The 26,572-nt window shown below is 42.5% G+C and overlaps 1 protein-coding gene across 3 annotated transcripts in view; it reads right to left on the bottom strand.

Annotated features, from left to right (window-relative positions):
• Positions 1-26,572, bottom strand: part of LRRTM4 (leucine rich repeat transmembrane neuronal 4) — an 842,864-nt gene that overhangs the window by 527,628 nt on the left and 288,664 nt on the right. The window contains exon 3 of one of the 3 annotated variants that reach the window (XM_073653662.1): positions 14,596-14,748. The exons of the other annotated variants lie outside the window; for them this stretch is intronic. Coding sequence (XP_073509763.1) covers positions 14,596-14,748 — 153 coding nt within the window. The remainder of the gene's footprint in view (positions 1-14,595; positions 14,749-26,572) is intronic. 3 annotated transcript variants of the gene reach the window in all.

Below are 26,572 nucleotides of genomic sequence, written 5' to 3'. Positions count from 1 at the left end.
AGCAAAGAATAACCAGCACTTCACTATATCAGTCATGGCAGAAAAACCCACAATTGAGTTCAGGCCGTTCTTATCTCCTAGGGTGGTGACATGCTGGCCGACAAGCTTTTGGCGACAGAACACTACAGAAGAGCCATTTTCCTAGATGTGACATGTGTCATGCTTATTATGTACATGGTAACTCATCTAATAATACGCACGCACCCAGTGTCTGGAAATAGTCCTATAAAATGTACCAGCGGGAGTGAAACGTATCCCACATTAACCCCTTCTACCACAGTATTGCAGTGTATATTGAAATCCTATGAAGCTCAGCCACAGGCTAAGCTTCCCAGGAGCACCATGATGGCAGACACAGGAACCTTCAGCAGGTGCCAGCTGCCATGACAATATGTCATCACAGGGAGTTGACGAGAACCTGGTGCGCACCTGCATTTAAATGCCAATGTCAGTTACTGACATCAGCATTTAAAAGGTTAAATGCAAGCACGCCCCAGCATTTTGATAGACAACTGGTTCGGCAGTAAATCTGTGCAGAGCGAACTGTCAAAGTGCTGGGGTGTTGTGCTTACAGCCGCTGCTCACAGTATAGTGAGTACTGCTGTGAGTAGTGACTGCAGATGCTCCATGCACGCCCAAATGACTGAAAGCCAGAGGCTCCTGTGAGGAAGTAACTCCATTTTCTGCCAGTAGCCGCGCTTACAGTATAGCAGCCGGACAGCATTGTAACATTATTTACCTGCAGATCTATTCTATATCTGCAATTAAAAAAACTCTTGAGGATTTTTTTTGTTTTTTATAAACCTGTATGTATATGAATGTAGTGTAGTATGAGTGTGTTAATATACTCGCCTACCTCCTCCTTCGACGGGATCCAGCACCGGTCTTCTCCACTTCTGGTTGTGGCCAAAAAGTTCAATTTTGGTTTCATCACTCCAAACTACCTTGTTCCAGAAGTTTTGAGGCTTGTCTCTGTGCTCTTTGGTGTATTGTAGGCGAGATACTTTGTGGCATTTGCGCAGTAATGGCTTTCTTCTGGTGACTATACCATGCAGCCCATTTTTCTTCAAGTGCCTCCTTATTGTGCATCTTGAAACAGCCACACCGCTAGTTTTCAGAAAGTCCTGAATTTCAGCTGATGTTATTTGTGGGTTTTTATTGGCATCCCGAACAATTTTCCTGGCAGTTGTGGCCGAAATTTTTGCTGGTCTACCCGACCGTGGTTTGTTTTTTACAGAGCCCCTGATTTTCCATTAGTTAATCACAGTCTGAACGCTGCTGATTGGCATTATCAATTCCTTGGATATTTTTTTATATCCCTTTCCTGTGTTATACAGTTCAACTACCTTTTCCCGTAGATCCGTTGACAATTCTTTTGCTTTCCCCATCACTTACAATCTAGAAACGTCAGTGGCTGGATGAAAGATGCAAGAGTATGTCTGGATCCCAGAAACTCACTCAGCTTTTATGCACACACACTGATTACAAGCAAACAGGTCACAGGTGAGGATGTTACCTTTAGTAGCCATTCAAACCCTTTTGTCTCAAATACTGTGTATGTTATGAAGCCAAAATCACCAGGGTATGTGAACTTTTGATCAGGGTCATTTGGATGTGTTTGGTTGTCATTTAAGATTTAAAAAGAGAAAACACAGTAGTTTGACAATAAATGGCTTCACCCAACCAATAACTATGAGTGGAGAAAAAGTTTTTTTGTTATCATTTGTATTCTCTGAAACAAGGCCAAGAAAGGAAAAATTCTGCCGGGGTATGTAAACTTTTGAGCACAACTGTATATACAAAGGTTTATTTAAAAAAAATCTTCATGGTAGAGCATCTTTGAGGAAAAGTGATAGGTTTCCTTTAAATAGGGAGGGCGGTGAAGGCCCCCTTGCATGTCCCTAGTGCCCCTCTCTATCCCCCACCCATGCCTTCATCTGCTCTACACGCAAATTCCACTATTCTTTATCTCCACAGTTTTCTTTTTATTTATAATAACAGTTTATTTCATGTAAGAAAAATAGATGCCACATAAAGAGGAGTAAACAGTCTCGCGGGCACGTCTACATGTTGCCAACATGAATTGGGTGCTATCTATTATTCCAAAAAACTCAGTCTGCTAAATTTTATCTCAAAGCTCGAGAGACGTCGAGTTGTTTGACTTGTGCGACACAGTACACACAGTATGATAATGACGCACAACTGCTGTTTGTCAAGCTGGATGTTATTTGGATATTAATTTGTAGGTTCCCTCCGCTGATTTCCATCAGGAAATATTTGACAGTTTCCGCATTAATAGCGTTCTGCAATGTTCCGACATTCGGGGATAATTCTGTGCAGCTGCTGAGTCACAGGCACAAAGAGATTGGGCTCGTTCATACAGACATTAACATTTAGATATTGTGCGTCTGGGTCACACTTCTCACCAGCCGGCGCGCCGCTAAGTGTTGTAACATTGCAAATTCTGTTTCATTTTATTAAAAAAATAGAATTGAAGAATGAAGGACTATAAATAATAGAAGAAAACCAAAGCCATGTGTTGAGTGTCCTTCACAAAAGAGGTGACGGGAATCGAAAATTAGCCTGTTCTTTTATATTAAGCGTTTCTCAATGTGACTAAGAAAAAGTATGGTGGGTAAAATGGAAGCAATTATTAGGAACGACCCTAATGGAAAGTAATATCTGCTGACATATGATCAAAAACTTAGCAAAGCTCATAAAAATGACATTTTATATATGTGTGCCGTGTGTGCTCACCATAATACACAATTCTACTTGTTTTGGAGGTAGAAGTTGACCCCTTACCTCTTGGGCTCCTGCACAGGTTGCACATACAATATGACGTTGCATGAAGAGTAGTGTTATCAAACGAAATAGATTTTTCTTTTTATATCTTAAACTGTATATAAGATATATGGAACTTAATGGGGTTGTTCGGCCTTAGGGTACAAGTCTGTAGGCGTTTAAGCACTTGATGTGACTGCACACTTGTGAATACTTATGACCATGGGAAATTTCAGTTTTTCTTTTTTAATAAATTTGCAAAAATGTCTACATTTCTGTTTTTTTCAGTCAAGATGGGGTGCAGAGTGTACATTAATGAGAAAAAAAATTAACTTTTTAGAATTTACGAAATGGCTGCAATGAAACAAAGAGTGAAAAATTTAAAGGGGTCTGAATACTTTCCGTATCCACTGTATGTTGCCATTGCAAGCATGTCGATGTCTGCTGCTGGGCCTCTGCGCCGGCTACAGAAGAGGACATCGCATGTGATGGGAAGGGGAGAAGAATGTTTTCTTTGTTCTTTTTTTATTCAGATACAGAAAAAGGACATACAGTATATATCCGAAAGAGTCCCAGGATGGGGGACAAATATATCAGGAAGGGGCACAGGATGGGGGACATATATACCAGGAAGGGGCCCAGGATGGGGGACATATACATCAGGAAGGGGCCCAGAATGGGGGACATATATATCAGGAAGGAGCCCAGAATGGGGGCATATATATAAGGAAGGGGCCCAGGATGGGGGACAAATATACCAGGAAGGGGCCCAGGATGGGAGACATATATACCAGGAAGGGGCTTAGGATGAAGGACATACACTATAAAATGGTTTGAGAGAAAGCACTGGAGACTTCTAAGGTGGCCAGCAATGAGTCCAGACCTCAATCCCATAGAACACCTGTGGAGAGATCTCAAAATGGCAGTTTGGAGAAGGCACCCTTCAAATATCAGGGACCTGGAGCAGTTTGCCAAAGAAGAATGGTCTACAATTCCAGCAGAGCATTGTAAGAAACTCATTGATGGTTACCGGAAGCGGTTGTTCGCAGTTATTTTGGCTAAAGGTTGTGCAACCAAATATTAGGCTGAGGGTGCCAATACTTTTGTCTGGCCCATTTTTGGAGTTTTGTGTGAAATGATCAATGATTTGATTCTTGCTTCATTCTCTTTTGTGTTTTTTCCTTGCAAGCAAATTAAATAAAGATAATAATACCAAAGAATTTGTGATTGCAATCATTTTCACGAAGAAACTGAGTATTATCTGACAGAATTGCAGGGGTGCCAATACTTTTGGCCACCACTGTATATTCCCAGAATGGGCCCAGGATGGAGGGTATATATACCTGGCAGGGGCCCAGTATGGGGGACATATATACCTGGAAGGGGCCCAGGATGGAGGACATATATACCAAGAAGGGGCCCAGGTTGGAGGATATTACTACATAATGAAGGGTGGGTGAACACATAGGATTTTATAGGATTTAGAACATTACAAGGCCCATAGATCTGACCTACTTGCTGGTGGTGGCCCAGATCTAAATTTTGCACTGGTTGGAATCTAGTTATGCCACTGTACACTAGCCTCATCAAGTCTAGTATATCTACTGATTAATGTATCTAATTTGCATTGTAAAATCTGATGACAGATCCACTTTAAATAGGTTTTCCCATTTTAGTAAATTCTGGCATATAACTAAGACATACCATTACTCACTGATCGGTGAGGGTCAGGAGCACAGATATGCAAGAGAAAGACTGACGGATCTGTGGCACCTTGCTACTACAGGTACCACAGGACCCAAAAGGGTGCATGGATGGACTTCTCCACAGGAGGCCCTCACTACAAACAGACACCTCCACCCTTCCACCTCAGACCACTAGAGGGAGCCCTGTTAGGGATATATAAACTGGAGGGTGGAGTCAGTTAAGGAGTCGTCATTTAGTCAGAGAGTGTGCTGACACTGAGAGCAGTGAAGACGCAGTACGTCTGCTGCTGTACTGAGGGCCTCGAGTGTGGCCGAGGCAAGGAGAGAGAAGAGAGGAGTTAAGGGGGCAGAGGAGCGTCTGAAGCTCACCCCAAGACACAAGCCGGACACTGGGTCTGCGCCTATTGGGTCCTCTATACCCAGTAGGGACAACCGACATACCAGGAGGCTTCCAGACCCCTGGTCATCCTGCAGCTGCCATCAATTACAGGACTAGGAACCACGAAAGCTCCGGCGTCCAGGGATAGTGGTTGCCAGAGAAAAGTCCTACTACCAAGCAGTCAGGTGAGAGAGCAAAACAATATAGAAGCTAGGCCAAGTTCCAGGCTGGCCAGAAGCTTAGAGAGAGGAAGGCACGGACTAGGAGGCCTACAACCCGCTCACTGGGGAGAGTTCTGAAGTGCACCCTTCCTATTAAGTACCCTGGACCCTACCTGCCGTTACACCAGTAAAGGTACTGAAGCGAATCCCCTGTGAGCGTGTCCGTCATTCCCCGGGACTCGACCGGGTCACCTCTCACCTGCATCCCTTCCATCAACCCTGCCCCGGGGGCCCGCTCCGCCTGTGGGGAGCAGAAACATCCCAGCTGCCATCCCATCACCCCTGGAGGTCTGGTAACTATTACCAGAAACCACAGGTGGCGTCACGAGACAAACTGTGAACAAAAACACTAAAACCCCTTTTAAAGAGTGACCCAGAGGACGGGCCCGGGAGCCGACTGCCGCGACATCCCAAGGAGGTAAAGGCCTGGGTACCAAGTTTCCCCCATATATCCCCCCTGGACGAGTCAGATCCAGGACACCAACACGCAAATAATTCTGGAGTTTCCCAGTTATAAACCATAACTTTCTATGATGGAAATCCACTATAAGAAACTGATGCAAGGGGCCATAAAGAGCACACCCCAAATAGAGGGAAATATCTATATGAATGGACTTCTGAGTTTTAAATATTCATATGTTAATAATGTGAGGCCATTCATATGTTAATTAGAAATTAGCAGTGGGAGTGAGAATTGGACGCCCCGGGAAGGACAAGGGGAAGACTGCAGAGAATGCAACGTGATATTATCCTTATGTCATGAACAGAATGTCCTGCTGCACAGGAACAAGTGTCCATCCTAGACACCAATATGTAAGAGGATGGAAAATGGCTAGAAAAACAAAGATACTTGTCCTATACAGTACACGTCACTTTGAGCAATAATACATTCTCCATGTAGGAGTTTTTCTAACTGATTCTTGTCACCATTGAATGAAAAAAGGACTTTGTCTATTTGTTTTAGTAAGTATCCCTGATGTCACAGGTCAAGGGACATATTATCTGCAAACAAAAGGCTCAATTCATTAGGCTCCATATCAGGGGACACCTCCATAAGCAGGGTCTTATGTGCTTCTTCATTACACTGGAGAGGTCAGGACCCAGTTGTCTCATATTGCGCTGACCTGTCAAAGAAGCCTCAAAGATGATATAGCATTATAGTAAATTACAGAGCTGCATGGTGGGACACAAATACAGGGGTAGCAAATGTACGGTATAGAGAGCTCTCGCTTTCACTCTCTTTATATACAAATTATATATATACACTGTATATGTACACACACACACACACATATACACATATATGGTATACATATCCTCTTTCACATTGAAATAACACCAAGAAGGAAAAGTCATGGAATTATGGAAATTCTAGGATGGATAAACATGGTAATGATATACAAATAATGGAAAGATGAAACAAAAGTTTCAAATCATCTTGATTCATTCAGTATCGATTATGAGCACCACGTGCAGAAATACACGTATTTATACGTCTTGGCTGCTATAATGAGGTCATTAATGGTTGTCTGACGAATGTTCTACTGCGCTGAATGCACTTGGGCAGCAAATCATCAAGATCCACCGCTGGCAGCTCCCTCTGCAATTGCCGAGCAATAACATCCCAGATGTGCTCAATGGGAGACAAGTCCAGAGATGCTGCAGGCCGTGGTTGCACATTTAGACCATGCAGGATACTCACAGTAGCACCAGAAAGGTATCACCTGGTGTTGTCTCCTAGGACACTTTGGAGAAATGGATGTACCACTGGTTTTATGATTCATTTATTCTGTACTCCTAACACATAAAACAGTGTCTACACAAACCATCAGATGTTGTTTGTACGATATTAGGCAACAAGTCAGACATCCAGCTACAGGTACTCCATTGACCTCACCAATGGTCAAAGGCTATCAGGATGTCACTGCTCTCATAGGCAATCATATGCAGAGTAAGACAGCAATGGAAGCTGGCATGGGGGTCTTTCTTCTGCAGGGATGAAATGCAAACCAGACATTGGTCTGGAGACCACCAAGAAGGAACATCACACAGGTCCTGCTCCTGGGATTATGGTGTGGGGTGATAAAATGTACAGTAGTTATGTTGCTCTGACTACTGTGAGGAGCTTGTGTGGCCTAAACATGCTACCATGGCCTCCTGTATCTCCAGACTTGTCTCCTATTGAACACTTCTGGACCTTATTGGTCCCAAGTTGCAAAAGGGAACTGATAACAACTGATCTAGATGATTTCTGTGCCCAAGTGTATTCAGCATGTCAGGACATTCCTCAGACAACCATTAATAACCTCACTTATAGAAGCCACGTGTAAGTGTGGGATTTTTGTGTGTGGCGCTCAGTCAATACTGAATAAGTCAACATGTTTTGAAGATTGTATTTCCATTTCTTCATCAATTGCATATCAATAGCATGTCTACCCATCCTGTGATTTCCATAACTTTTCCTTCTTGATGTTGCAATTTCAATATTGAGCAGTGTATATAATCACACACCATATTATTATATGATCAGAAATGTTATAATAGTTGGTTCTAAATCCTCACAGTTGCCATTCTCACTTCCTCACCGATGTCATGTATCATGGAGAAATCCATCACCTGAAAGAAACAAGGATTCCTGTAATGTCAAGCAATTTTTGCTGGCTCTGCAGGGGCCCTTTAGCAGTTTTCTCTCACGAAGGGAGGCCAGACATAATCAATTTTCTCTCTATGAGCCGCAGAGGTGGCGGGACGTGCCATGCTTTTTCATGGCTGGACCACAGGATTCAGGGAGGCAAAAGTCAAAGCATACCTTCTATCTATCTATCTATCTATCTATCTATCTATCTATCTATCTATCTATCTATCTATCTATCTATGTATCGCTATGGTATCTCTCTTATCTATCTATATATCCATCCATCCAGCCAGCCATAGGGGTAAGTGGGTCTGTTTATCGAGGGCAGTTGTAGGTTGCTTCAAGGTAACTCTGTTGAGTTCTTACTTTCTCAGCAAGAACTATGGTTTTCTATACAGTAATCAGAATCCAAGAAAAAAACAAAAAAACAAAATGAGCATATACCCTACAGTAAGTAAATTAGTAAATAGTAATAGTACATGTAAATAACAGAAGGTACTAAGTTAACGCTATTATAATCAAAAAATCATAAAAGCCATCTCACCGCGGCAAGGTGTACCCATCAGGACAGTCCTAACATGTCACTAGTACTAAAACCTTACCATGTGTCAAACAACATCAATGTGAATAAGAACAGAGCAGGACAAGGCCAAACTGAGACACCCATCCATGGGAAGCTACACAAATGAAATACTTAGCTCAGAAAGGGGAGCTACACCCTCTGTTTGTACAAAGTACAAAAGATTACAGCAAAACCAAAGAATTGAGCCGGACTATAACCTGGTATAGGTGCAATGTGTAAGAGTACGTTCACACTGTGGCCATTTCACAGACAAAGAAAAAACACAATTTGAGCTTGGTTTTAGTTGGTATACATGCAGCACATAAATGCATGTTTTACAATAGCCATGAATCAGAAAAACCTACAAGAAGCAAAATGAACATAAACCCTGCTGTAAATAAATTAAAAGCAAGTGCATTTAAATAAAATAGGGTTCTTAGTAACACTGTTTTTGATCAAAAATAGTATAAAAGCAATCCCACCATGACAAGGTGAACCCGTTCAGGATAGTCATACACTGTCTAATAGTAAAAACCTTATCATGTGTCAAAGTTGACCTCTGTGTGAATAAGGGCAGTACAAAGGACCAGGTCCCGAACTGTGGACACCAACCAAGGGAAGCTTTTTAAATCTATTATCCAGCTCTGGGAAGGGAGGCCACACCCTGGTTTGCACAGAATGCAAAAAATACAAAGAAAAAACATAATTTGAGCTTGGTTTAAGTAGGACTATCCCTAACGTGTTCACTGTGTTGTGGTGGGAAAGCTTTTACACTATTTTTGATCAAAAACAGTGTTACTAAGAACCCTATTTTATTTAAATGCACTTGCTTTTTATTTATTTACAGCAGGGTTTATGTTAATTTAATTTCACAGACAAAACCCAAGAAAAAAAAAAAGGAAACAGAGCATATACCCTACAGCAAGTAAAGAAGTAAATTGTAATAATACATGTAAAAAACATAAGGTACATGGTTAATTAACTCTATGATCAGAAAATTGTGCCAGCACATAACAGTCCTATACATCCAGCGTTTGTACCGGGAGCATTAAAAATATTGTGAACACACCTGTAGAAATGTGCCACCAACTTCTAATGTTTGGAAAACCAAAACCTTTTTAAGGTATATTTCTTGTCATGGGATGAACTTCTAGATATCAGATCATGAGGAAGGATAATAAGAAGCGACCTAGAAGCCATCGAATTAAGAATATTGCTGCTGCTTAGGACCTCAATCTGGAATTGATGGATGCTTCCCTCAGAGTTTCAATATAAGTGGAACCCATTCTACACTTATAAGTCGTACCATTCGACCTAAACCCAATAATAATGAAGAAAAGGGCAAATTAACCCTAATAAACAACCTCAACTTTTCTGTCTCCCAACCATTATGGTGATTGAGGATATTAGGAGGGAAGAATCAATGGCTTTTTGTAAGAAGGCGAGTAATGGGTTGAGGAATCTCTGGAGGTTAGGGGAAGTAAGGACATTTTTCTCCTTAAATAAAACCTATTAAAAACTCGGCACAATGCCCCCATACATCTTCTCAGTGCCGCTTTCTGAATAATTCTGACCTGTGCCCTGCAGCTAAAGGTTACATTTTTATATATTCCTTCCTCCTGGAAGCTGCCGAAATGCCAGAACGACCGAGTGAAAATGCGGATGTCTTGTAATTAGAATCAGAGGAGAGGTTAAGTGAGTGCAGCGGCAGACGAAGCTCTGTTATCTTGCACAAAAATACTTCTAAATTACCTTGGCATCACATTAATGCTGCCAGAGGACAGCTCCGGCTTATTGGGGGCCGCATGTAATAAGCTCCAGGTTCACACATATCGTTAGAAATGAAACATCACTTGGGGAATCTTAACGGGTTGCTCCATTTTTGGTAGCTAAGACATTAGAGAATTTCATTATCCTAATAATAAAATCAGATGAGTTGGGAGAATGAGCGGTCCAAGTCCACACCTAAATAAGGAATTTCGATGGAGAACTTGCCCAAAGAACTCATCGGAAAAATGTACACCCTTTACGTCATTATGCCAGTCATCAGGTCATCCATCTTTTTTTTGTTCACATTTCTATTCTCTCATTAGTTTCCCTCCAGCAGGAAAACTGATGCTGGAACGGGATCGCTGAGATCGTTATGGGATCGTTGAGATGAATCTGGAGCATCAGTTGTCGCACTACACTCTTCAAAGAGCCAGATCAGAAAACACTAATCATTATTGCATCTGGATCTTTTTGTTTAGCGTTTTCTGTTTTTCGCTTATTTGTCATTTATGCCTTATTCTTCTTTAATTTGCACCTTTTTTAAAGACTATTTTAATTATTTTTGCCTGTCATTTTTTTTATCTTAGTCATTATGGGTGGTGTTTGGGGTTTTCAGATGTTTTCGGCCGATTCATCAATTATGACTTTTGAAAAAGTTAAGCAAATGCACTCCAGTCTCTATCAAACCCTGGTATTATTTTAAGTAAGTCTGAATTTTTCTTGCACAAATTTTGCATAATTTTATTGGAATATGGGACTTTTATGGTAAAAATTTGCACCAAAAGGTTAGTGAAGATAAAGAGTATTTTTTTATTTTGAACAAATTTCATAAAATACGTGCAACATTTTGAAACCATAGTCAAAAAATTTCATAAATCAAAAGAAGAAAATTGACTTAAAAAAGAACCCCTAAAATAATGAATTGGGACCGACATATTGCATTGTTTTGATCACCAGTTCACAAGTAGAAACTGATGAAAAAGCCTGATGACAACTGAAGCCGTTCTGAGATAAAAGCAATATTGATGGGCCAAATACATGGAAACCTGGCCAGGTTACTAACTTAAAAGCTGGCTATCGATTTCATGGAGTTGGAACATTTTCTGATAAAGAGCTACATAAATAAAATGAATTGAATATGCTACACATTTTGGGTACAGCTTGAGAGGAGTCTCTCTTGACCCTTCTTCCCTCACAGACATGAATCTTAAGCTTGGCCAAGCATTCATGGGTTCTCAATGGGGAGAAGCGAGTAAATTACGTTTCACCCCTGAAAAACAAAAGGATCAATAAAGTCCGATTCCAATTGCAAGATCCTTCTTATCCTTGACATCTACAATCAGGGATAGTTTTAAGACTCAAAAACACATAAATGGTTGATTGGTCACCCAAAACTGGTGGGTTTGGCTCACAATAATCTAGCATGGATGGTCAACTTTGGTGATAAATGTATGATGGTTGGAGGGTCTTATGATTGGGGTCCCCATATGATGGGGGGTGGCTTATGGAGGGTCTTATGATTGGGGTCCCCATATGATGGTTGGGGTGGCTTATGGTTGGGATCTCCATCGATTATGAGAGCAAAGATTCCATGTTCCCTGTATGAATGGAGCAGTAGAGCACACATATCCATTACTCCATTGACTGCCTGAGAAAGCAATGGTTTCAGTGCCAAAGACCCATGAACGTGAATGGAGTGGTGGTCACGGATGTACTATATTACTCAGTTCACATGTCTGGTATGGCTGCATTTGTAGAGGTCCAATTTTTTAATTTTTGCAAATATAATATTTATTAACCCATAAAAAAACACACCAAAATGGCAGTCTTTCGGTAATCGTACTTTCCGAAACAAAATGCACAAAAAAAGCGATGAAAACATCATATCCCAAAATTGTATCAATAAAACCCCCTTAGAATAGATTGGTAGTGTGCATGCTCAATTCATTCCAGATAAGGATGCCGAGCGCTGCACTCGGCTTTTCCAGCAGCACCCATTCTAATGGGCCAAAAAGATAGGTGGTGTTTCCCTGCGGTCTATCCTCCCAATCAGTTTGTGTTATGACGTATCCAGTGGATAGGTGCTAAGTTATCTTCACTGGACAACCCCTTTAATGCATTCCGCCTTACATATAATACCCATACTCCATAATCTACCGCAACTTTCCCTCTTGCCGCCATTGTTACTAGCTATTCATTATAGTTGCACTTATACCGATTCCAATAAAACTCTAGGTGCATAAAGCCCCCCTGTCACTGCTGTCATTCCATCTGTCTTCCTATTATTCTCCTTTTCACTTAGCAATAATGTCTACCTATCGAAACCATTTTACATTTCATTAAGGTGTTAGCCTTTCTCCTCAGCTAGGATCCCACTTCACTTTCTCTGAGTCTGACACTTGTCATTCACATTTCTTTTAATGAATGTTTTCCATGCTTGTTATAACTCCGCTGAGCGCCCTCTGAGATTTTCATCAGTTCATTTTATGCACAAGAGCTTTCCACTCTCTCTAAGAACGTGTAGATAAATGTGTGTAGAGACCAGCAAATTTGTCTTTTCACCAAAATATTATTATTATTACCCGCTTTCATATTTTGGACAATGAAGACTAAAATGTGGATCCTTATTTGGGTCAGTTGTGAAATGATTAGTAGCGACTAGTCATTCAAGACAGTGGTGTCGCTTGCAGTTTGTAAAATCTGTAACTAGGCCCCCACCTGCCATATACATTTTATACCCTAAGTTATAGTGGGGACTTTGGGTTCCCTTAAATGGGTATTCCCATTACCAAGATCAGATCCCAATATGTACTAGGTATAATAATAATAATAATAATAATAGCAAATAACTCTAATTCTACATGTAGTATAGTTCTGATTCGCTATGTCGCTTACCCTATGTGCAGGACGTTGCCATAGCTTAGGTGTCCATGGTTATGACCAATAGTTACTGCAATGTTCTGCACATGGGGTAAGTGACATAGTGAATCAGAAGAACTATATTACATCTCCATAATTTTTTCACTTTGCTTGGTCTGAAAAAAATTACCCTTACTGAGTACCACATTTTTAATCTTGATTTCTTTTAGTGTTTCTTAAAGCCCTAAAGTAGCCATTTGAAATGACTTTAGTTTTGTGCCATGTCTGTGATCTGCTTTTTTTTAACAACATTAAACAACTGAATGAACATCCTCCGAGCCCGGTGATTCCATAATTTTTGCCAGGGGTTGTAATTACTAAAGGAGAAATGTGACCCCACTGTCAAATTGTCCCATCAACAATTATTACCAGATATCCTACCAAGACCCCGGTGCTCAAATTATGGTTAGTGGTGCTCATAAAAACGGGCTTTGACCAATCCGTCAACTGACGGGGGACAAAAAAAGTGAAATGTTTGGATACCCAGTTGACCTTCAGGCTGAGGTGCAAAAGCAGCCAATGTCCATTTTGGAAGAGATACACTGTTTTTATGGTAGCTTTCTTTGGCTCATACCAGCCAACCAGAAGTGCAAATGATTGGGATAATCCATTGCACTCCTATAAAGAAAAATGGAGTTAAATATGAATCTAAGCAGGGAATAAAATAGGTTGGATGGATCTTGTTGAGCCAGTCATCTCAGACTGTGCAGAAAACATATGGGAAAAGACTCCATTGTGGAGTGAGTGACCCTAATAAATTGCCACCTCTGTCTTCATACTGTTGATGTTTTATGTAGGACATCTGGCCCTCCATGTCTACTCGGCAGGACTCGCTCTATGAGAACAAGATGTAATTTAAGAGACACATGATCCCAGCGGTTCTTTGGAAACCTCTTTACGTCTCTATATCGCTGCTCTGAGTACAATATGACAGCAGGTCAGCTGTGTAATTCAGTTCTAGCAACTGCGGGGTATAAGTTTAGCTGGTGTTCACACATGTGAGAGACTCTTCACCTGATTCCAGTCACTTTATGTTAGCTGGATTGAGTATGCAGTAACCGGGGCATGCTAGCCGAACTGACGTGCCACTCTCCAATAACCACAATGGCAGAGAGTATAGTTTAAGTGGCGTATACTGACTACAAAAGTTCTTCAAGGCGCCACTTTTTATACTGAGAATATGTCCAATTTACAGCAACAGTGAGATAAGCACGGACCTATGCCCCAGTAATGCACTGTATCGCTCACACGTCCCCAGTCCATGGCTACAGAGGTCTGCCGACTTTGATTTTCCTACATTATCTGCATTCTCTACAGACACAATTATATGAAGCTTTTTAACTTCTCAGTATGGTTTTGAAGCAGAGGAAGAAAACTCAGCATTCAGAAAAAAATCAAGACAAATACAAGAAGAAAATACAACCATGATCTTGCCCTAAAATTTATCCAGTATGGCCTATGCCATCTGGGGCTCGTAGATTGGTGCCAGGGGCAAATGTTATTTAAATTGTCCATTGTTTGCTATTGTACCATTTATGTGTATAATGGCTACCCAATTCCACAACGGAAACTGCATAAATCAATAGAGCTCTTAGACCTGATGAGGCTAGTGTACTTACTTTGGAAATCCAGTCCGAACGGCGGTATAATCCTTTATGAAAGTTTACATTTTCTCTCCGCCCACCTAGTCTGATTGACAGTTCCTCAGTTTCCCTCCTCTCTGTTGCTGAGATGTCACACTGCTCAGTACAAGCAGCAGCTGTCCGTTGAACCTGGGGGGGGGGTGAAGACTGAATACACTTAGACTCATAAACTTGCTACATAAACATCTGGACTCACAAATATTCATCTTAGTATTAGGATTAGTGTTGAATGTGTATTGCTAACCCTTTCGGCGAGCATGCTCAGGTGCTCGCCGAGTATTTGCGACGTGCTCGGCATCTGTTAGTGTCGCCACAGCTGCATGTGTCACAGCTGTTAGACAGCTGTGACACATGCAGGGATTGCTTAACAAACAGACAATCCCTGCATGTGTCACAGTTATCTAACAGCTGTGACACATGCAGCTGCGGTGACATGAACATAGATGCCGAGCACGCCGTAAATATTCTTGCTCGGGTGCTCGCTGAAAGGGTTAACAATACACACTCGATCGACACTAATTAGGATTAGACAGTAATTTTAACATGGATAATCAAAGCAAGTACAAGTGCTTCATCAAGTCTAAGAGAGCAATATAATGACGCATGCAGTTTATATTGTTAAATCTGATGACAGATCTGTATGATAAGTATACCTTCAAGTAACTTTTCAGAATGAGCTGTTATACTCATATGTGTACTTGAGGAATAACACTATTTCTGAGGATTATTTGAATAGTATCTTGCATTTTCACAAAATTTTCACTCTGCAGACTCTATCTTATAATTTGCAATTGACTCTGAGCTGGTGGGAGGAGTCCAGCTGCTATGATCTCTCCCAAACACAGCACAGCGCAGAGGGATGGATTTCAGCTCATCATTCTTTAGCACACCGACTGTAGCAGCAGCATGGGGAATATTATATAACAGAATTGAGGTTTTTGAAAGTGAATTTAGCTATTGGGTGAGGTAAAAGACTTGCTAGAAAACTCAGCATGATCTTTCTGTGTCTCCCTCTGCTTGATTCCTCACTCTGCTCCATACTCCTCCTCCCCCTCCCTTCTGCATAGAGTATAATAGAAGTGGTAACCTGACACCTGCCTGTCCTAGCAGTACATCTTGCTCCTATTTTTACAGAGTGGATGGTGAATTCAAGAAGCAAGGGGAGGGAAAGAGATGGATCACAAAGGGAGAAAGCAGAATTCACTGATAAGATAAATTACAAAACTTCTCATAAACACCAGTACTATTGAATTACGCAAAATTTATTGAAAGAGCAATTCCCATTTAAAGCTGCATTGCTTACTGTTAATACTATAGATATACATTAGGACGCAACAGGAAAATGAGAACAGTGTGTGGATGAGCACATGAGTGCCTGAAGTGCCCTACACTGAGTGGATCCTAAATAGGCTCACCGCCACAGGAGGGGCTGGTTAGTGATAGGGGTCAGGTCCCCTGCTGGAACTGTAACAATGGAAAAAATAGCATTGTACCCCCAAAAGAGAATAATGCCAATCAAGAGTGTGCCAAGTGTGTAGAGAAAAGACACATTTGTAAACTATGGAAGAATGCACAACTGAGGGAAGATGGGTCCAACCAGACCTGAGAGACTGTAGGGAGGGAAAACCTCAGCAGAGACTGTATTGTGCATGACAGAGAGTTTTGCAGGGGGCAAAATACTGGCTGGATGGCCAGTCCTTTATTATGGATCTATCATGGATTTTTTTTTCTTTGCAGTCTAATGTGCAGTAGTGCATATAAGGGTGTGGCCGCCCTTTGTCTGAGCTGAAAGGTTCATTCTGCCTCTCAGGTCCATGCTTCTACTAAGGGTTCAGTCTCTCTGCCCTTATCCATATGTATGTCACTTGACAAATGGTAAGGTTTTAATATTAGAGTTAGGACTGTCCCATAAGGGTTGCCATGACGTGGCGGGATGGCTTTTACATTATTTTGATCAAAATTTATGCTAACTAAATACCCTTTATTATTTATCATTTTTTCTATGCACTGTGCGATTTATCCATTTACTTTTAGGCATTAGTGTATTTAGCTTTTGTCTTTGGTTTTTTCAAACCTGAGAGACTGTAGGGAGAGAAAACCTTAACAGAGACTGTATTGTGCATGACAGAGAGTTTTGCAAGGGGCAAATTACTGGCTGGATGACTGACAGTCCCCTATCATGGATCTAGGAGGTGATATTTCTCCTGGCGGAGGTCACCAGCTGGTGTACGGGGTCTTGTAGATCGCATAATTCTTTTGAATACAATTCTAGTTTGGAGTATGCCTTAGGCATATTAAAGGGTAATTAAAGGGCTAGACTTATAGACTTCATGACATATAGCATTAGTATTAGACAGCTTCCTTCCTTCTTCCTTTCCCCAGAGAATATCACTCCATGCACCGGCTGAACGTCACCACAAGGAGAAACACAAACCTCCTAAATTAATAAAATCAGAGATGCAGGAGGAGCCAAAACTGTTCTAAGGGCGAAGAAGTGAGTGAGGGATTAGACTCATGGAAGGTCAGTGAGGTTTGGTAATAACCCATTAATTACACGTACAGCAGGATTAGCCTCTCTAGGTTCATATTCTCTTTCCAAGCATACATGAAAATCTATTTTATTTTTCTACTATTGTAAACTTTATTTTTTTTTTGCAGAAATATCTGGTGACGCCAACTCCGTACCTGCTTTAAAACTGCCATTATATGATTACAGTAAATTGCAGTGTTTGAAAATCACGACGGTAGCATTTATTTTGCAGGTACCTGATGGAAATCTAATGTGATTGGGAAAAGTAGTGTTATTTAGATGTCATCCTTTACATGTCACCCAATAGTCTTATGTAACATCAGAAAGATCAATTAGTAACCTGACTGTGGAGCATTATACTCCGGCAGGCTTTTAGTTCAAGACTGGCATGTGAAACGCCAATCTTTATAAATTCCTTGTTATGTTCTCAACCTGTGATACGTGTATACTAAAGGGGTACATTCCTCGTCTCTAGGAGGCATCTGTGCTCTGACATTATTTATTATTGGGGTCACTTTGCTTAGGAACCAAGAGAACTACTGGTCCAGGGCACTAATGCTAAAGGGTTTATCCAACACTATATATATATTTTTTGCTATTGGCCTAAAAACTAACCAGTAGGGAAGTGCCACCTACCTGCCTGTTGTGCCCGGCACCAATCTATGCCGGCACAGAGCAGTCACAGACCACTCCTGCTGGTGATTCAGCGACTTCTGCTGATGTCACGTGGACAGAGCAGCGGCTTCTTTTTCGCTTTGTTCTGTTGATGGGTCATGACTGTTGACTTCTTGCTGATTGACAGCTGGCTTCCTGCTACATAACTTCAAGACCCAGCTGTCAATCAGCATGATGTCGGCAGTCATGCCCCATCGACAGAGCAGCAAGAAGAGGAAGAGCTGCTCTGTTGACGTTGAGCAGCTGAATCACCGGTAAGAGCGATCAAACTAGTCCTAGACAGAGGTGCCAAATTTATCAAATTTATGAAAGGCTTGATAAAATTGAAGGAAATAATGGCCATAAAGCCACAAGCAAAAGGGACTTAAAATTTGTCTCATTATCAATATTAACTATATGCAAAAACTCCATTTTAATAAAATTCCTTACAGAAAAAAAATTAACATTTGCACCCGTCTAGGCCATTATTCTTCCTTTGTAATATTTTTCAACTCATATCCTTTATTTTTCTACACTAAGTTAGTATAATAAGACATGTTGGACCAGGGCTTAAATCTTGTCTATCTATTAGTGGATCTAGAAAGGAAAATATGGAAGTTGTTATGGCTACATCACACCTCGGATCACGTGGGTGCCCCAGATTTTGTTTTCCAAATTAATAGAGCAGAACACAAGTCCTACTCTTATCATGATAGCTGTATGTGCCATAAAAATATTAATGTCAGATTTGCTGCCAACACAAACTTAGCTATTCTACTGTATATCTCATTCTATTAGCTGAAATAATGTTTTGGCCATACTTTGACTCTTGGGAAACTTGGGAAGGCGGGATTTAGATGTGTCCCCAACAGAATCATAGACTTTAATTACCAAATGTTCGTCCATCAAACATGAAAATTAGGACTTTGAAGTTACATATCTGTTTTTGAAGTTGTAAAAATTAGTGTCTGCACTTTTGTTTCTAATTTAAAAAATGGATATGGCCAAAAAAAAAACCTCAAATGGAGTCTAAAGTGTGTCCAAAATGTGTTAGCAGTTCTGTACAAACGTTTTATGCAAGTGTTAAAAAAATAGTGCAAAGTAACAATGCTTTAAAAATAGAAGTGTTAATAGTTTATTTTAATCACTTAAAATACAAAATGAATGAACAAAATAAAAATGAAATCAATATTTTGTGTGATTACGCATATCCTTTAAAACAGCATCTCTTCCTCTAGGTACACTTATACAAAGTTGGCATTTTGTAGTATTAGAATCAGGTGTATAAGTAACCAGTTATGCCACATTGGTGATCATGATGATCATTTTCATTATTAGGTTGAAACACAGTTATTAACTGAAACAGAAACAGCTATGTTGGAGGCTTAATCTGGGTGAAGAACAGTCAAACTCTGATAAAAAGGTGAGGTTGTAGAAGACAGTTTCATGTGAAAGGTCATGTACCATGGAAAGACTGAGCACAACAACAAGACACCAGGTAGTTATACTGCATCAGCAAAATCTGTATCACCCACATGTCCCCAGTCCATGGCTCTGCATACTTTTTACATTATCTGAATTCTCTATGGTCAAAACTACACTAAGCCTTGTAACCTATCAGCATGGTCTCAAAGCATTTACACTAGTGATGAGCGAGCATGTATTGTTAACCCTTTTGACAAGCATGTTCGGGTGGTAGCTGAGTATTTGCGGCGTGCTCGAATGTTATGTTTGAGTCACTGTGTGCATGATTTGCCACTGTTTGACATCTTTAATACATGTGAGGAATGCCTAATAAACAAGCATTCATTGCGTGTTTTAAACCTGTCAAAAATTCGCAAATCATGCACACTGTGACTCAAACATAACATTCGAGCACGCCAAAGAATCTCGAAAAACGCCCGAGCATGCTGTTAAATCTCGAGTAAGGAGCATGCTCGCTTGTCACAAGCGACATCCACGAAAGATCTGTGGTTAGTTCCCCAATGTTTGGAACAACCTCCCTGCCGAGTTCCTTCAAAAACTTTGTGCAAGTGACAAGTGTGACTAGAAGAATTAATGCTGTTGTGAAAGCAAATATTAATTTGACTTAATCTTATGTTTTTTTTTATTTTGCAATTTAACTGTTAAAAATAAACTATTAAAGAAGTTGTCCAGTACTTTATATTATCCCCTCAATGTATCCCCCTGGGGCCCCTAAGGATTTTTGTAAATACCTTACGTTGCTGTTTCTACCTGTGAGCGGCGCTATCGGTGGCTGCTCACAGGCATCACGTGACCCCGCGCTGACGTCATGACAAGTGAGGCGTGACTCAGCGCTGGGGTCCCCACGGTGGCTGCTAGGTTGTGGGTGGGGTTACCCCCCGCGCGCTTTCCCAATGAATAGGGAGAGGCAGAGCGCGCGGTGGATGCCGGGTGTGACGCGGGGGGTAACCCTACACACAGCCTGGCATCCACCGTGGAACGCAGAAGAAAAAGACCCCCGGCTGCTGCCAGCACTTGTCGTGACGTCAGCGGATGTCAGAAACGGCTGCAGCCGGTTGTCACGTGGTGCCTGTGAGTGGCCAGTGATAGCGCCACTCACAGGCATTATCTGCAACGTAAGGTAATTACAAAAAGTCTTAGGGGCCCCGGGGGGATACATTGGGGGGTAATATAAAGTACTGGACAACCCCTTTAATGCTTCTATTTTTTAAAACATTGTTACTTTGCAGCTTTTTTTTTCTACACCTGCCTAAAACTTTAGCATGATACAAAATGTATACATATACTGTATATATACACACTATATATACAGTATATAAAAGAAAAGGAGGCAGCACACCAAGTAATATGGCAAAAAAAAACTGTGGTTCATTAGCCAATAGTGGCAGTAACCACTTTTTATCTGTATGGTTTGGTTTTCTCCAGGGAGACTCAGCACCCACCTTACCCTGGTGCTGCTCCTATTTTTCTATCTTTTGCGTATATATATATATATATGTATATTATATATATATATATATTATATATATATATATATGTATATTATATATATATATATATATATATATATATATACACACACACATATATACAATACATACACATATGAATCTGGCAGCAACTTTCTCCATGTTGGAAACATGCAAACGCTCTAATTATGGGGGAGTCAGCAGAGATAACTATCAGCCTATGTCTCATAGGCTGATGTGTACAGATAACTCCTCCGTAATCATCATCATCATCACAGGCCAGTTACAATGGGAGGTAGCATAACTCAAGATCTGCCATTCACAATAGATGCCTATTTATCAAGTGTCTAGGGCAGGGGTCTCAAACTCGGCTGGGTATATGGGCCGCACATGGAAAAAATTTGAATTTGGGGGGCCGCATTCTTTGTTCAATGTGACATTTTTAGTGATACCATTTTTTTTGTATACACCTTTTGAACATTTTTGCCGTGTTTATTTTTTTATGGCTTGGGTCGTTATGGATGTGGCGATAATAAACGTGCACTTTTTTGTGTTTACTTTAGTTTACATATAAAACAGCATTTTTAGTGCCCAATATTTTTTCATGCTTTATTTTATTTTTTATTTTTTTTACAATTTTATTTCCCCCAATTGGCCACATACAGTAATATTGTCTTACAATTAGCATCATATAGTAATAATGGAAAACATCTTGTAGTAATGTTCCCCATCCAAGTCCCCATCTTGTACTAATGTGCCCCATCCAGGTCCCCATCCTGTGGCTATGTGCCCCATCCAGGTCCCCATCTTGTGGCTATGTGCCCCATCCAGGTCCCCATCCTGTGGCAACGTTCCCCATCCTGGCGCCCATCTTGTACTAATGTGCCTCATCCAGGTCCCCATCTTGGGGCTATGTGCCCCATCCAGGTCCCCTCTTGTGGCTATGTGCCCCATCCAGGTCCCCTCTTGTGGCTATGTGCCCCATCCTGGTCCCCATGTTGTGGCTCTGTGCCCCATCCTGGTCCCCATGTTGTGGCTCTGTGCCCCCTGTGCTGTTCTTCACACACATAAAATAGAAAAAAAAAAAGATGATTCTCACCTGTCCTCCGTTCCCTCGGCGGCCTTCCTGCAGATGTGGCCCGCAGGCACCACAGAGTCCGACCCCTTGACGATCCCGACCTGGTCCAGGAGGAGCCGCCGACAGCAGCGCTGCATTGCCGCACAGAGACTGTCTCCCAGCACAGCATTTTCAATGTCAGCCGCCGGCCAATCAGAGGCCAGCAGCTGACATCTGCATATGGCAATGACGTCATACTCGCTGCGCCGACACGCAGATATCAGCTGCTGGCCTCTGATTGGCCAGCGGCTGGCATTGGAAATGCAGTGCTGGGAGACAGTCTCTATGTGGCAATTCAGCGCTGCTGTCGGCGGCTCCTCCTGGACCAGGTCGGGATCATCAAGGGGTCTGTGCCTGCGGGCCGCATAAAGCAGCCTCAGGGGCCGCATGCGGCCCGCGGGCCGCGTGTTTGAGACCCCTGGTCTAGGGATTTCCCAGGACCTCAAGGGATGTTGTTTATTTAAAAGTGGGTGTTCTGGGATGGGGTTATTCCTACAAGGGGCTGTGGAGGGATTGTGGTGGGACTTATCTGGAGAAACAGCCCAGGAAAAGTTAGCAACCATGTATGTGATGGTCACAGCTCACCTCCTCCCTCCCCTGCCTTATTCCAGAATATAACCATTACAATTCCCCGTGGAATCTCCAAATTATTGATTACTGTAATCCAAGTGACTGCTGTAAAGCATATCTCCAAATGTTGTAAACAGCAGTTTAAGATAGACGACCGCCTCCATAATCATGTATGAAAAATAGCATGTAAAAAATCCACAATCTGAACTAGACAAAACATAAAAGAAATAAAATTAAATAAAAAAAATAAAAAACTTATGAAAAAAAAAATATCAGTATCAGATTTTAATTAGTAAAAAAAAAAATATATGATACATTCTCTTTAAATACGATGTGCACGGAATGAGCCCCAGATATGTTTCTTTGTGTGGAAAGATAAGATACATTTTGATCTTACATATCGTCTCTGTATTATTATGGTAGAATACCCATCCGGCCGTCATCCGCCACCTGATCACTTCCATGATAATCAAATGCCTGAAAATATAGACGTCTCCCAGCAGCATCCAGGGGAATGAAGTCCTTCTCACCCCCTACCCAACCCCAACGCAATAAACCCAAGTCACGTTCCGAATCGCTCCGGCAGCTTTCATACATTAGGAAGTATTCAGATAAACAGAGGGATTTGTTTACGAGCTGTAGCTGTGGAAATAGCAGGTTGGGAGGCTGTATTTCTGAGGGTCTGATCATTAGGAGCTCATTACATATTCATTCTAACAGCATCAATCATTGTGCTCCAATCTGATATTCATGTGAGAGTCTCACTTGTAGCGGTTTATTGCAACAGTAATCATGAGCCGGGAGTGTTCAGTCTTGCTCTCTGACTGCTTATCGGCACACAGCAAATTCTCCCGGAGACAACACTCCTCAGTCCACGCTCCAGCTATATCGGGATGTGTTTCCGGTGAGACACAACGTTACAACATCACATCTGCACTTCCAGTCAATATTCTCCATTAGAGATGAGTCAACCTTAAAAAAAAAAAAGTATCTATTCCATTGATTATTCAGAAGGCGAATCAACCAGATTTGCAACAAATCTAGAACCTGGCAAATCAATTCTACCATTTTCAAAGACGGAGGAGATGCTTTAGCAGGGATACGATGCAATCTGACCACTGGAAGGCTTATGGCTTTCTGTATACCTACCTTTCAAATGAATTTTATAAAAAAATATCAACAATGCATCTAAAATGAAGCAACACTGCAAAAATTCTTCATTAAAGATATCCTGCTGTTTGCGGTTTACAGTCCCTATGCAGACCTATGTCTCTTTATGTGTTCATCATTTAAAGGAATCTGTCAGAAGGATTTCACACGCCAAACTATTTATATGTGCATGTAGCTCTTTAAAAAGAGAAGTCCAGCAATACCTTCACATGGTCAGAGAAATTAACGTTTGAAAAAAAGCAGCTACTGAATTATTTGTAGATCTGAAGCCTGTGTCACTCCAGCTCTATTCCTTGCTCAGCTCCATATCCTCCAGCAATACCTTTACATAGTCAGAGAAATTAACGTTTGAAATAAGTGTGTCACCCCAGGCCTGGATGCCACAAATATTAAAGGCTGTGTCTGAGAGCAGGAGGGAGGTTCCCTGGTCAGAGACCATTAGCATGCAGCACCTCCTGTCCCAGGCCAGTAGGGGGAGCAGGCTGCACCTATAAAAGCTGGATCTGGGGCAGGGTTAGAGAGACCAGAACCCACTTCTGAAGTGTCCAGAAGGGTTCTCAGAGAAGAGGGACAGGTCAGCAGCAGCTGAGGAGTCCGTGAGGCAGAGGAGAGACTGTGAGCCAGGGACAGAGGCGACGAGAGCCGGTCCTGGCTGAGAGAAGTACACAACCGGACATTGGGGTCCGAGGCTGTCAGGGTTGCAATCCCAGCAGCAGAGAACCAACCCGCGAGGGATTTCAGGTCCCTTGGCCTAAGAAGCCTGGAGGCTCCGCCACACAGAGGGACCAGTACAGCAAGGAGAAGCAAAAGGTACCCAAGGCCCGAGTCGCAAGCCATACAGGCAAAGTACACAGCCAGCTCAGGGACATGGGCTATTACACCACTGTGACGCCCTGCTGTGCATGGAGTCACAGACCAAAGGGGGGTGCATTTCAGGTTTTCTCCACAAGAGGCCCTCAGAGCATACACACACCTCCACCCTACCTCAGAACCACCAGAGGGAGCCCTTTAGGGAATATATAAAGGAGGGTGGAGGCAGGAAGAGAGAGAGTTCAGTCAGTTGCCTAAGGAGTGAGTCTAGTCAGGAGTCTCTGCTGAGACACAGAAGGTTAGTGACTCAGCAGGTTTCTGCAGAGAGGAGTTGTTTGGAGTCTGCTGCAAGCAGCTCAGAGAGAGACAGCTAGGAGCGTTGCCGACGCTCTAAAGAGCAGCAGAAGAGGCAGCCAGCTTACTGCCAGTGTGTATAGCCTAGTGAGGGCCCAGAGTAGGCCGAAGGCTAGTGGAACAGTAGCATCGGGGACCGAGGAGCTTCATAAGCTCACCCCAGAAATATACCGGACACCGGCTCCGAGTCTGCAGAGCAGTATACCCTCTGTGGAAAACAACCGGATCTTTCCTGGAAGACTTCAGGTCTCAGGATAGCCCAGGAGCTGACACGTAACAGGACCAGGAGGCACGGAGGCTCCGCCATACCAGGAGCGTGCTCTTCAGCAAAAGGCCCTAACACCAGGTCAGCCGGCGCAACACAAGGACTAAGTTAGGCCTAGTTTCAGACAGGCCATAAACTACACAAGCGGCAAGGATACAGGAGGCCCTATACCTGCTCACTGGGTAGAGACCTGCAGTGCACCCCTCACCCTACAGTGCTCCGGGCGGTACCGCAACTCCACCAGTAAAAAGGTACTGAAGCCAAACGTGAGTGTGTCTCCCATTTTTCCTTGGACCCGGCTGGGTCACCGCCATATAGTGCACCTTACCGAACACCGCTGCCCTGAGGCCTAGCTCCACCTGTGGGGAGCTACTCCATCATAGCTGCCGTAACACCGGCCTCAGTGGACTGCCGCAGCACTGGTGGTCCTCACCAGACACCACAGGTGGCGTCACGAACTTTCATTTTCCATTTACCCCCCTTTTTTTTTAAGAGAGACCCCAGGGTACGGGACCGGGAGCCGACCACCGCGACATCCCCCAAGGCCAGGCATTAAGGCCCGGGTGCCGAGTAGTCCCCATCCCCTGGGTGCCACACCACGAAAAGAGGGATAGTCAGCAAGAGCATAGAGAGAGAACGGTAGGCCTTCACACTCACCCTGACCAGCGGGGCTCGCCCGAATCCTCTCAGATACCCAGGCCCATTCCTAACCGGTACTCCTGTTGGGTCAGTAGTAACATCTGCAATAAAGACCCTGGACTGTTTGAAGCGGACTCTGAACTCTTACTATTGCGGCCTGCACTATCACCCCCAGCATTCACCTACACTGCCCTGAGGCTACACTCTTCCCGTGGGGAGTTATCCTACCCCTGTGCTGCACACCAACACCAGCCTCAGTGATCTGCCTCGCAGCGGCGGTTATCTCTGACCGCAATCCACGGGTGGCGTAGTCGGACATTCCTAAATCTATAAATAGACTGCACAGCATTTGGTCTGACCACCCTGAGCCACGGGATCGGGTTGCCACTACTACCCCCAGCATCGCACAGAAGCCCGGTTCCGGGTGCCCCACGGCCCAGGGGGGCGAGTCATAAGCAGCTGCTGAAATATTTGTAGATCTGAAGCCTGTGTCACTCCAGCTCAATTCCTTGCTCAGCTCCACATCCTCAAGCAATACCTTCACATGGTCAGAGAAATTAACGTTTGACAAAAGCAGCTACTGAAATATTTGTAGATCTGAAGCCTGTGTCACTCCAGCTGTATTCCTTGCTCAGCCTCACATCCTCCAGCGATACCTTCACATGGTCAAAGAAATTAACGTTTGAAAAAAGAAGCTACAGAAATATTTGTAGATCTGAAGCCTGTGTCACTCCAGCTCTATTCCTTGCTCAGCTCCACATCCTCCAGTAATACCTTCACATGGTCAGAGAAATTAACATTTGAAAAAAGAAGCTACAGAGATATTTGTAGATCTGAATCCTCTGTCAATCCAGCTCTATTCCTTGCTCAGCTCCATATCCTCCAGTAAT

This window comes from Phyllobates terribilis, unplaced genomic scaffold (assembly GCF_046119375.1).
Source record: "Phyllobates terribilis strain yellow unplaced genomic scaffold, ASM4611937v1 Scaffold_11__3_contigs__length_659146591, whole genome shotgun sequence".
NCBI lineage: Eukaryota > Metazoa > Chordata > Amphibia > Anura > Dendrobatidae > Phyllobates > Phyllobates terribilis.
Note: the sequence above shows the minus strand (reverse complement) of the source record. Positions and strands in the feature narration are given on the sequence as shown.